Below are 12,936 nucleotides of genomic sequence, written 5' to 3'. Positions count from 1 at the left end.
CTCAAATATGACTTGTTTTTAATTTCATTTTCAGCACTATTTTGTTTTTTTTATACAAAATTTCATAATTTATTAATCGTAAATAACTATATGAGTTTAATTTTTATACACCATTATTATAATAATTTTTATATTGTTAATTAATAAAAGATTTTGCTGACAATAACTTTTAAAATAATTATTATAAATATAAATAAAATTATCAATTATAATAATTTTTATTGATCAGTAATATAAAAATTTTATATTGTTGGTAAATAATTTACTTTAATCATATTTTAAGCAAAATTTTAAATTGGTGTCATTTTAAATAAAATATTTTATTCAATTCAATTTATGCATTATAATTTAGATGAAAAATAAAAAATATGTATGCTAATTTTTTAAAATAATTATAACCATCAGTATTCATCTTATTTTGAAAAGAATATAACTATCCTTGTACGAATATGATAGAAAAAAGTATAAAATCTCCTACTAGTTTTATTATTAAAAAATGACCTAAATTATTCAAGAAAATTAACATGATTTTTGACTTAATGATAAAATATTAACATAACTATCAAAAAAACATTTTATCATCATGTGTTACTTGTGTTACTAATTCATCCAATGGATCATTCCACAAACAAAACACACCGATTGGTCACATACAATCATGTACACGACATCTTTCGAAAATTTCTCCTTTTGCCTTAATTTTCATTTACTCATATTTTTTTCTTTCTGAATTTCATTAACTCTAATATCTTTTCTAGGTAAGAAGATATATTTTTTTAATAAAAGATACGAATACGAGTATGCAAAGAAATTTTCAAAAGGAAAAATTTCAACCTAAGTTTAAGAAAAACAAAACAAAAATTCAATTTGAAATCTTTTTTTTTTTCTAATTGAATGCATTAAAAATAAAAAAAATAGAAAAGAAAAAAATGATTATGTATCGAGAACATAATTTTTTTTACATAATCATTTAATTATATAAGATAAATTTGTTAATTTATAAAATAATTCAATTTGAGATTTGTAATTATATGATTTTGTAAACCTATTTTATGTTGTTACGACGTATAATAAAAAAAGAAAAAAATAGAGAAAAGAAAAAGAAAGAAAAGAAAAAGAGAAGCATAATTTGGAATCAAGTAGTATATGTGAGTAGTTATGGTGATGGCATGGCAATGGTAATGCCCCTGTGTCCTGTGAGAGTCTGAGATCGCTTTTCTCTCTTTCGATCTTCCTTTTCCGCATTTCTCAACAATCGAATCGTTTCCTATCCCACGCTAATGGGTACGCTATTTCCATTCTCTTCATCGTCGATCTGATTCCTGCATTTTTTTTATGATGATGATGATCAAAGCTTTATTCTTCACTTTTTTATTTCTCTCTGCTTTCCCAATTCTAACTCCCATCAAAGTTTCAATCTTTTATAGATGACAATTGTTGGGTATTAACGGAAAATTGGTAGTTACACTTGCATGCGTTTTTTTTTTCTAACTGTTGCTTAACTTTATTGTTGTTTTATTTCATTTTTTTTTTCAGTTTTAAGTGAAGGTTTGTGTGGGATTTATGGGAATTTGGTGATGTGATTGATTTTGACAATTTGATCCATAATTTGTGTTTTGTATGGCTGATTGGTTGGATCCGGGGCAAGGTTTAGATTGCTGCTATATGTTAAAGGGGAGATGAAAAGTTGAGAAGGGAGTGCCTGTTAGAAGTTCATTTAATTTAATTGTATGGAAAGGAGATTAGTATCCAGACATATAAGGTTGACCCAGTGGTTGGGGAAGGGTCGAATCTCCCCAACTGACATTTTTAACAAAACTAATATTTGCCGATAAAAAAAAAGATTAGTATCCCTGCTCAGGTTTTTCAATGCTAGTGAAAGTATTGGGGTTTGAATTGATGAATGGAGTGTGGAACCAACAAACAAGTGTAAATATTTGTTTGTTTATTTTTGGGTACTGAGAATGAAAACTAATGTTCTTACCAGGGCAGGGATGGTCAAGTTGAATTTCATGATTACATGTGTTTCTAGCTGTTTATGTCACAGTGCCATGCTGCAATCATTCCTAAAATTCCGGTTTTGCTTGTGGATCTCAATTAGTGCTGTACTTGAAATTTGTGCAAGTCTTTTGCAGCAATTTATTTTCCCTCTACTAACATGGAGTATTTCCTTATCCAGCAAATAGTGAGACTTGTTGTTCAACTCAGCTTATTGATGGAGATGGTACATTCAATGTTTCTGGGCTTGAAAGTTTCATGAAGGAGGTGAAGTTGGCTGAATGTGGGCTTTCGTATGCCGTAGTTTCTATAATGGGTCCACAAAGTAGTGGTATGCTCTCTGTTCTCCTTAACCTTATTGTTTTCCTTCCCTTCTCAAGCTAATTGGATTTTATAATTTCTTTAACCTGTCTGTGCACCTGAGGATCTTTAGGTAATTCAGATACTTTACTTGACACTGAATGGAGGTGGATTGCTATTTAAGATTCATGGAAAGATTAAATCAAAGTTTAATGAATAATAGCCTCCTAGTTGAATTTGATATAAATTTACAATTTGTTGTTGCATGAGTAGCAATGGGATTTGAACCCATGACCTTTTGCAAATTATCCAAACCGCTCAGGCGCTCACCACTAGCCCAATTGTAGTCTTAGATTTAAAACTTAATTATCGATACAAAATAGTGATTTATGATTATTAGATTTAGTCTCTTGGCCCTTTCAGTTTTTATGAAAATTTCATTTTACCTTTTTAAATTTATTTCTCCTGTTTGCATTTGTTTAAATTTATTTGCATAACGAGATGATTACTATTCCCAATAAAAGGATCTTTATATTATCTAGTTCTTTGTTTTCTTTGCTCTGGGCAGGCAAGAGCACGCTATTAAATAATTTGTTTGGTACCAACTTCAGAGAGATGGATGCTTTTAAGGGAAGGTATGTTGTTGCAATTCTGACATGTCACACAAACCTTTCTCAACTAACTGGGTGGTGATCTGATGTATATGCTTGTTTTCAGGTCTCAAACAACCAAAGGAATCTGGATGGCTAGATGTGCTGACATAGAGCCTTGTACACTTGTGATGGATTTGGAGGGTACAGATGGAAGAGAACGTGGAGAGGTGTTTTTTTTTTTTGGTTATACGTTAACTTACTTTGATAATAGCCAAGGTCACAATTCAATCTATTGCCAGTATCCAATTTCCGTTTGCATATATATTTCTCAATTAGGAATGCAAATATGCCAGTGTGTTTCTAGCCCTTGTGGAACGTATGATGCTTATTATAAAAATTTGTGGAGTTCATACATTCCTGTTGTTCTCTCGATTTACTTGTAACATATCCTCTTGATCTCTTTAAATTTTATTTGTTATTAAATTGTGACCAGAAGAAAGAGTTCCATAACAATTCTAATCTGTGTTAGCATTGTGATGGATTAGGAATAGTTCATAATAATTGGAACTCTTGATTATTTAAACATGTCATTCTCTGTCATTGGCAAAAATTAGAACAGTATGAGAAATGGATAGTTTTGCGTTTTGTTCTCCTTGTATACTGAAATTGTCTTTTTCTCAGGATGACACTGCTTTTGAAAAGCAGAGTGCTCTATTTGCTCTTGCTGTCTCAGATATAGTGCTAATAAACATGTGAGTTTTTTTTCCTCTTTTTTAGTTTTCACCCTTGTTCCATCTTAAATACTGACTAATTTCAGAATTTTTAAGTCTGTGGCTGCTTGTATTTCTTATTTTAATGCTTTTCCATTTTAATCTTCTTTCTTTATGCAACTAATTTCCCTCCCCCTCTGCGATGCTTGTAAAGGTGGTGCCATGACATTGGCCGTGAGCAAGCTGCAAATAAGCCACTTTTGAAAACTGTTTTTCAGGTATGTGTTGTTGGCCTATTGACTACAAGAACTTGAATCTTGAATCTTGAAACTTGTCAATTGTCATTTATTTAACTGCACACTAAATTTTACTTTCAGGTCATGATGAGATTGTTTAGTCCACGAAAAACAACATTGCTGTTTGTCATACGTGATAAAACAAGGGTGTGTAATAGCTGTTTATTATTATTATTTTTGTAATTATTTGTATGTTATATGTTTTTAATTCTAAATACTTTTATTTGTTGTTGATGTGGTTAACCTTTCCCTTTTATAGACACCACTTGAAAATTTAGAACCTGTTTTGCGAGAAGATATTCAGAAGGTAATGCAGTGCTTTCATCTCTGTATATTGTTATTGAATTGTTATAGACTTTTTACTTACCTTTCTTGCTTTACTCTTTTCCTCTGCAGATATGGGATTCTGTTCCTAAACCACAGGCCCACAAGGAAACCCCATTAAGTGAATTTTTCAATGTAAGTTCTTCATTCCTTTGATATTGCTAATCTTACTGATGTTCTTGTATAGCAAGATTTTATATGAAGTTTATAGTAAATGTTTATTCTTGGTAACAAATGACCAGGTTGAAGTTGTTGCTCTTTCTAGTTATGAAGAAAAGGAAGAGCAGTTTAAAGAGCAGGTATTAAGTTTCCTTCTGATTTACTTGTTGATTGTATGACCCATTATAAGGATTTTGTGGTTGTTTGTCTTCATATCTGCATCAGTGACTATATGTCATCGTTTCTTGATCCATGTGCATAAATTATTGTATTAATTTTCCTTTCATAGTGGGAAACAGTCCTTTTTTCTTGGGTTGTTTGTCTAATTTGCTGATATATTCTGTTCTGGTTTATTTTGAATGTAGGTTGCCAGCTTGCAGAAACGATTCCATCATTCTATCGCTCCTGGTGGGCTTGCAGGGGATCGGCGTGGAGTTGTTCCTGCTTCTGGCTTTTCTTTTAGTTCTGAGCATATATGGAAAGTCATTAAGGAGAACAAAGATCTTGACCTTCCTGCACATAAGGTAATATACATGCTATGACGATGCAACTTTTGCTTTCACGTGTATTGATTTTAGGTAAAATTAAAAATTTGCTCCCTACACTTGACACTTGTTTTCAGTTTAGTTCCTACATGAAAAACTCTAAATTTTGATCCCTACATGATTTTATTTACTAGTCCCCATTGTTTGATGACATTATAATGGTGTTATAGTATTTTTCCTGTAGGGGCTAAATTGAAAAAATGTGTGTTAGGTATAGGGACCAAAATGTAGAGATTTTTTCATGTAGGGACCAACCAAAATGTAAATTTATTTCATATAGGGACTAAAATGAAAAATATTGGCATTGAATTAAACCTAATACTGTTGTAATGTTGGCAAGTGGTGGCAAGGACCATTTCATAAACATTTTTCATGTAGGGACTGAAATGTAGAATTTTTTTTATGTAGGAACTAAAATGAAAAACAATATCAGGTGTAGGCACTAAATTTTTAATTTAACCTTCATTTTATTAATAATTTAAGGGTCAACCTAATTGTAGGTTATGGTTGCAACTGTACGATGTGAAGAAATCGCAAATGAGAAATATGCCTCTTTTGTTGCAAATGAGGTATTGACTTTTATTTTGGTGTGACCTCCAACATATTTTGGCATTCCTAGTTTTACTAATTTTGTTTAAATATCTTTTATTTTCCACTCAGGATTGGTGTCAATTGGAAGAGGCTGTGCAATCTGGTCCTATTCCTGGATTTGGGAAAAAGCTCAGTTCACTCCTTGATACTTGTTTTTCAGAGTGAGTACAGTTCAATTTATATGACATCTGTATTTGTACTTTGTAGTGGCTCAGTTATAGAATACCACATTACCTTATACTATATTATAAACTTTTTGTCCAACTCTTATTTTTTTACAATATTTAGTTTCAGTACTGTTGAGTAGAGCAACAGGACTCCCTCACCCCCGAGCTGTTTTTAATATTTTTTCCTTTTTTGATTTGAAAGTCTTGCTTATCTAGGTCCTATGACTCCATGAGTGAAATTGTAGGTTTAGAGAAAATTACTTAACTTGGTAGTTATGTGTGTTGCACTGTAATACCATCTAATGATTTCTGGTTTGTCTTTCATTACCATTTCATCTCTTTATTTTGCATATTAAGGACTGCTTCTATAGCTGTGATGTTATGTGTAATCATCAAGTAAACTGTAGCTTGAAATTGAATCTTAGAAGTTTGTTGTCTCTATGTTTCATGCTGTTGGCTGTTGCATCATGAAAGAATGAGTTGATGTGGAGTGAAGTTATATTGAGCTATTGCATTTTCTTTTAAAGGTATGATGCTGAAGCCACCTATTTTGATGAAGGTGTGAGATCTTCCAAACAAAAGCAACTACAAGAAAAATTGTTCCAAGTAATCCTTCTCAATTGGGCTCAACCGTTTTCCCTCTTAAAAAATGAATTAATAACTGTTGAAAAAGAAATGATTAATTGATGGTTTTTGAATCAATATGGCTATTTTAGATACTGGATATTGGCCTTACTTCTTCCTCATTAGTAGCCAGTATAGAATTGTGAGGTTTGTAGTGGTTCTTAACACCTTTTCAATTGGTTAGCTTGTCCAACCAGCATTCCAATCTGCGCTGGGACATATAAGATCTGGAACTTTGGATAAATTCAAGGAGGCATTTGACAAGGCTTTGAAGGGAGGGGAAGGGTTTTCTGTGGCTGCTAATAATTGCATCGGGTCTGGTCTGGTTCAGTTTGATGAAGCATGTACAGGTAATAAAAAAAACTCTTTATTTTGTTTATTAGTGAACAATAAATTGAAGTTGAAGGCCAAAGCATATAATGAACATTTGGAAAGGGAAAACTGAGAATATGGATAACCAAGAAGTGAATTGTGTACAATGATTGATTTGATGTGGGGTGCAGAATTGCTAGGTTTTTGGTTTATTACAATGTCTGCTGTCCAAGAAGTCAAACTTACTCTGACTGAATTACAAAATGAAACTGATATATTATTGTTGCAGATGTTGTTATTGAACAAACAAACTGGGATACATCTAAAGTACGAGAGAAACTGCTGCGTGATATTGATGCATATGTTGCAACTGTACGTGCAACCAAGATTTCTGAACTTACTTCATCATATGAGGTATGTTTTGGCATTGGTCATTAATGTCTTATGAATCTGTAAGTGATTTCTGTCAAGCACGGTAATGACGCTATGGTTTCAGGTTGCATATACTATATAGTAAACAGTTCTACCAAAAAATCAGTTTTGAAATTTTAGAATGGTAATATAAGATTATAACTAAGCAAGACTGCCCAATAGCAATACAATCATTCTAGTTAGGGATCAATTGATACAATGTATGTTGTCAATACTCTTTCTATTAATAATGATGAGTCAAAAGTATAAGATACTTCTCGTGCTTAGTTACTGTAGTGATTTAGGCAAGTAGTTTATGAAATTTTGTTAGGCTGTTCCAGTTGGTTTGCTTCTTAATTTGAAGGACTAACTTGTTGGGAAGTTGTCTGATAGTAGTACTATTGCAGGAAAAACTTAAACAAGCTTTGTCTGGACCTGTTGAAGCTCTTTTGGATGGAGCTAATAGAGATACTTGGCCATCAATAAGGAATCTTCTTAGGCGTGAGACTGAATCAGCTGTTTCAGGGTTCTCTGCTGCACTTACTGGGTTTGATATGGATGAAGAAACAAGGCAGAAAATGATTTTGAGTTTAGAGGCTTATGCAAGGGGTCTGGTAGAAGGAAAGGCTAGGGAAGAAGCTGGAAGAGTTCTAATGCGCATGAAGGACAGGTGTGAATCTTCTGCAACTTCTAAGTTGACTTTTACCTGTTCGATTGAGTTTTACTTAGATGCACTTACCTTAACTTTGAAAGCAGGTTTACAATGTTGTTTAGCCATGATTCTGATTCAATGCCTCGTGTTTGGACGGGGAAAGAAGATATACGAGCCATCACCAAGACTGCTCGCTCTTCTGTACGGCATGATTATGAATATTATATTGTTATTGAATTTGTATTTTTTTAATTATCTTTTTAACCATATTTAACGCTTTGCAGTCTTTGAAGTTGCTATCTGTTATGGCTGCAATTCGTTTGGATGATGATGACACTGACAATATTGAGAAAGTGTTAGCAGTTGCCTTGGTGGATTCGTCACCAAGCAGTAATGCTACAAGGAGCATCACAATGGTTGATCCACTAGCTTCTAGCAGCTGGGAACAGGTGCAAATTAATTGTTGGTAGTTCTATGTGATCAATGGATGATGATGATGACACTGACAATATTGACTTGTGTACCCATTTTGGTAGATGAATGGTCTGATTTGCATTAATTAGTGATCGATTGCCCTAAACTGAATATAAATATATCCCTTGCTGTGATGACTTGTGAATTGATTGATATACATTTTAGGCTGCAAAAATGCTATATTTTGGTTTCTCTTGTAATGTTTTGAGAGAATTTTCTATCTTAGGCACTGATCTGTTCTGTGTGAAATTTCCATGCAGGTTTCATCCTCTAAAACATTGATTACACCTGTCCAGTGCAAGTCTTTGTGGAGGCAATTCAAGACAGAGACAGAGTACAGTGTCTCTCAGGCCATTTCTGCACAGGCATGATGCATAAGTTATCAAGACATTTGAATTTCTTGTTGGAAAACATTTTACTAACTGATGTAATATATTCTTTTTATTTTCAGGAGGCCAACAAGCGCAACAACAACTGGTTACCTCCCCCATGGGCAATAGTTGCTTTGGTTATTCTGGGATTTAATGAATTTATGACACTTCTAAGGTGCATGTTAACCCTACTCATCTGCTGTATATTTTTCTAGTTTTCCTTCTCTGGTTTTATCTTTCTCTTAACTTGCTTCTTGCTCCTCTAACAGCGGCTCGGTCTAAAAGTAGTAACTGTAAATGAGTATTTTTTGTGTTGGAGATAATAAACTGTTTTGAGTATTTGATGGGAATTTTAATAACATAATAATGTTACCTAAAGTACAAACCTAAAGAAAACTCTTCACTTTTATTGTACTATTTAATTGATCTCACCCAAGTTTAATGTTTTCCGTGGCAGAAATCCCTTGTATTTGGGTGTAATCTTTGTTGGTTTTCTTCTCATTAAAGCCCTATGGGTGCAGCTTGATGTTTCGGGTGAATTTCGCAATGGAGCTGTGAGTATGCTATTGTGGTCTTTATAATTTATTTTCCAATCCCGGTATTGATAACCGAGTCTGCCTTGCCTGTTTTGAATTTTTTACAATCTCTGAGCATTTGTAACAAAATCAGCTAATAAACTACTAGGCATTCTATAGTGTTCAAGGGTCTGTTGTCCACTGTTAAAGTTTATAGTAGCCTTCTTCCTTAACTTTTTTTTTTTTTTTTTCCTTCAGCTTCCAGGAATCATATCCTTGTCTAGCAAGTTTATTCCAACTATCATGAACCTTATGAGAAAACTAGCAGAGGAGGGACAAAACCCTGCAGCTAACAATCCTCAGAGAACCCCATCAAAAAACAGTTACAATGATGGTCATGCTGTGTCATCTAGCGCCTCATCTAACTTGACTGCATTGGACAACGGAACTGAGTATGCAAGTCCATTAAAAGATGAGTAGGTCTCATTTTACTGAATACCAATTTCTTCAGTTGGAAGATGGTGGTGTTTCTGGTGGCTGCATGCTTGTCCACAAAATTCATGACTTGTGAGCATTCAAGACATTCAAAGGCATTGGTTTTTTTTTTTTTTTTTTTTTGTGCAAGTGCCATATACAGGGGGCAATGATTTGTTATGTAGTCCCCCTCTTAAGATAGGTCTCTTTTTCCAATTTAGGCGCTTCAGTTAGTTGGAGAAGTTATGCTGGTTTTGCAATCAATTTTGTTTGTAATTTATCAGTGTACTGAGTGTTTTTTTTTTTTTTTTTTGTGGAAAATTTATTAATTGGATTGTGTGTTTATATTAGATTTTTTTCAAAGAGATACTAGAGTTGATCGTGCTTGCTGCTTGTAATGTCAACTATTGTTTTGCGTGTAACATGGTCTTGGAAGATAAGAGATTTTTTTCTTATATTTTTTGAATTTTCGGCATGCTTAACAATGTTGAATCAATTAAAATTTCAAGATTATCTTTGTTTCGATTTTGTTCATAATTATTTCAGGAGCAATGGTTAAGGAATTAAAAGTAAACAATTTTTTTTTTTTGAAAGTTGTCATGTAATGCTATAAATACATATAGATTTTTAATAAAATTTTATTTATTGATTATATAATAATGAATAACAAAGCCTTGTTTGTTTAATGCATGGATTGTGGCCATTAATGTTTTGGTGACCTGCTGCATTAGAACATCATTCCTTCATCCAAGAGAATAATAAGTATTACAAACGATTTTTTTTTCTTTTTCTCAAAGTCTTACCAAACAAAAATATTTATTTTTATTAAATTAACTTTTAAAAAATGATAGGTAATGAAATTAATTTTGGATAAAGAAAAAATGAGACATAAAAGATCAGCAATAAATATAATGTAAATTGTGATATGTAAGCCAGTAATGTAACAACCTTTGAAGTATCACTAAATTTAAGAAGTGGAATAAGTTGATTAAGGATCAAATTAAAACTTAAAACAACCACATGGACTAATCATATTATAACTGTTTTGCCATTTCCATTCTAACACCACTTAAGTAGAACAAATGAATTTATTAACATATTAATTTAAGATCCATTTGAATTGCCATTGCCATTTGATGTATAACTAACCTTCTACCAGATTTTTGCAGAAGCTCTTAGCAAGAGTAATAACATATTTGTATTAGAAAAATTCCAAGGGAAATATTGCATTATTAATTGTTTTCAATGTGTGTGGATTATTCCTAAAAAAGTGTTTTGATTAGCTTAAATTTTAGGTAAAGATCATTTTTCTTGTCAGAAGCCATTTAATTTGCCTTTGATATTATAATTATAAGCTTTTGAATGTGAAATAAGTTCATCCCAATATATATATATATAGACGCATGTTTTGCCTTAAGCCATCTTTGCATGATCTTCTAACAACGCAACATCAATTTGATAACGTATGCGACAGAATAATAGTACTATATAATATGCATTGTGTTACCTTTATTATCTAATATTACGGACATTCACGAACCTTTGTTCGGCATTAATGTATTATTGTGCCTTTGGTCAAGGACGAAAGTGACCACCATAAAGCTGCGAGCATCTGCCTAACTCTTAAGTTGTGATGCATAATAACTGTGACAAGATGAGAAGTAGTGCTCTGCCACAGGATAGCTAGCTGCTGAATAGCTGTAAATCAAGAAAAACAATATATATATATATATAGTTGCACAAATATATGTATAAAAGGTTTGAGTGAAATTCAGTTGTTATTCAATAACTCATGATAAAAAGAATAATGTTGAAATAATAAAGTTTTAGGTATAGAAGAGGAGAGAGACAAAATATAATGAAACATTAAATTATTTTTTTAGAAGGAAACATTAAATTAATATTAACTAATTTAATGAAAAAATCATAACAAAGTAAGAAAATAAGGAACATAATTATTCAGAAAAAATAAGGAACATAATTAAGGATCATTTTACGGGCTAAATTTGGTAAGACAATTTATTATTTGAAAGTAATGACTAATTAATTTTTAAGTGGGAGAGAGTAACAAACAAAAAGTAACCTCGTTTTATGAAGTTTTGTGTAATTACTCAAAATTTGCTTACTTTTTAAATATTTATAGTAACCTCGTAGCTTTTCAAATAATTAAGAGGGTTATTATAATATATGTGTCAATGCATATATATTTTAAACAATTAAGGACAATTAATGTAAAAATTAAAAAAATAGGATGAGTTTTTGTGATATTATGAAATCTGATTAGTATAATTTATTAACATAAGACTTAAATATGATATTAAAGTAATGATCAAATTTATTTTGGATCTTTAATAATTTTTGTTTTGTTTTGAGTAATTGATATATAAATTTTTTTGTTTAATACTAACTCAATTAGTTATAAATTATATGAATAACCGGTTAGTTATAAAATTATATGAAGAGTGTAGTAGTATTAACATTATCAATTCTGGAACAAAAAAGTAGTATTAACATTAAATAACTTTTTAAAAAACTTGAAATAAAAAGTTTGGATCGGTCTGAATGCTCGATGACATGCAATTCCTTTCTTACTAGATCTTGAAGCGACTAGAGGTTCAACAATTAGTAAATCAAAGTTCAAGGAAAAGGAATGCTTGTGAAAGTTGAACCAAACTCATAAATATATACTTGACCTTGAAAGAGAAAAGTTGTGGGAATCTTTTCTCTTTTTAAACAAAAAAATGGTAAAATTATCATCCAATATTTACTTACCTACCCACCTAGCCAGTACTAATGTATCATATATGTGGAAAACTTACATTTTACAGAGATAGATTGGAAGAAATGAAATAGGCAACAAACACAGCTCAGCATGGGAGGCTCGGAACAACCAACCTATATGTCATTCATTGAAGGGTGGCGCCGGGCCCCACCCAGCCTTCCACTTCCATTTTTGGCCCAGGAATGATCAAATGACAAAAAAGTAGGTTTAGACTTGAGAACTTGTGGCACCTACCAATAACCACTGAATTTTTTGGACTTTAAATTTTCACTGATGGTTTTTGGATCACTTGGTCCTTGTTTGCTAGGTATGAAAGTGAGAGGTGTGAAAGTGTAAATATTTCTTATTATTTTTCTTATTTAGAAACATCTTGTTAAAATAATATCATGTTAAATAAGTTATATTAAGAGATTTAGCTCAATTGATTAATTTAACATTCTACATGAATTATATATTATAAATCTTTTATTATTGTCCTTGATTTTTACAGATAAAAAAAGTTAAATAAATTATATGTAGTAATATCATTTTTATCATATTATAATATTAATTGTACTAATTATTTATTTCTTATTTTTTCTTATTTCTTTAGGTTATACACTTGCGCATCTCGCAAGAAGAAAAGAGATAACTAAAAA

General features: G+C 31.7%; 1 protein-coding gene across 1 annotated transcript; it reads left to right on the top strand.

Annotated features, from left to right (window-relative positions):
- The first annotated feature begins 1,126 nt into the window (after nucleotides 1–1,126).
- Nucleotides 1,127–9,973, top strand: LOC100780006 (protein ROOT HAIR DEFECTIVE 3 homolog 1). The gene is made up of 23 exons (XM_003531568.3): nucleotides 1,127–1,284; nucleotides 2,180–2,329; nucleotides 2,867–2,933; nucleotides 3,016–3,118; nucleotides 3,573–3,643; nucleotides 3,816–3,879; nucleotides 3,979–4,044; nucleotides 4,157–4,204; nucleotides 4,294–4,356; nucleotides 4,464–4,520; nucleotides 4,746–4,904; nucleotides 5,426–5,494; nucleotides 5,586–5,677; nucleotides 6,211–6,289; nucleotides 6,492–6,657; nucleotides 6,909–7,033; nucleotides 7,438–7,700; nucleotides 7,787–7,883; nucleotides 7,967–8,131; nucleotides 8,417–8,521; nucleotides 8,608–8,702; nucleotides 8,985–9,081; nucleotides 9,301–9,973. The coding sequence occupies exons 1-23, from the start codon at nucleotides 1,281–1,283 to the stop codon at nucleotides 9,520–9,522; spliced, it is 2,427 nt and encodes an 808-aa protein (XP_003531616.1). The 5' UTR covers nucleotides 1,127–1,280; the 3' UTR covers nucleotides 9,523–9,973.
- Nucleotides 9,974–12,936: the final 2,963 nt, after the last annotated feature.

This window comes from Glycine max, chromosome 8 (assembly GCF_000004515.6).
Source record: "Glycine max cultivar Williams 82 chromosome 8, Glycine_max_v4.0, whole genome shotgun sequence".
NCBI classification, from domain to species: Eukaryota; Viridiplantae; Streptophyta; class Magnoliopsida; order Fabales; family Fabaceae; genus Glycine; species Glycine max.
This window is presented reverse-complemented; position numbering and strand designations above follow the sequence as displayed.

Bases quoted from the DNA above. Each gene is read 5' to 3' on its own strand.
- LOC100780006 (XM_003531568.3), top strand. The intron at 4,905-5,425 runs GTAATATACATG...ACCTAATTGTAG, and splicing joins TTGACCTTCCTGCACATAAG to GTTATGGTTGCAACTGTACG. The intron at 5,495-5,585 runs GTATTGACTTTT...TTTTCCACTCAG, and splicing joins CCTCTTTTGTTGCAAATGAG to GATTGGTGTCAATTGGAAGA.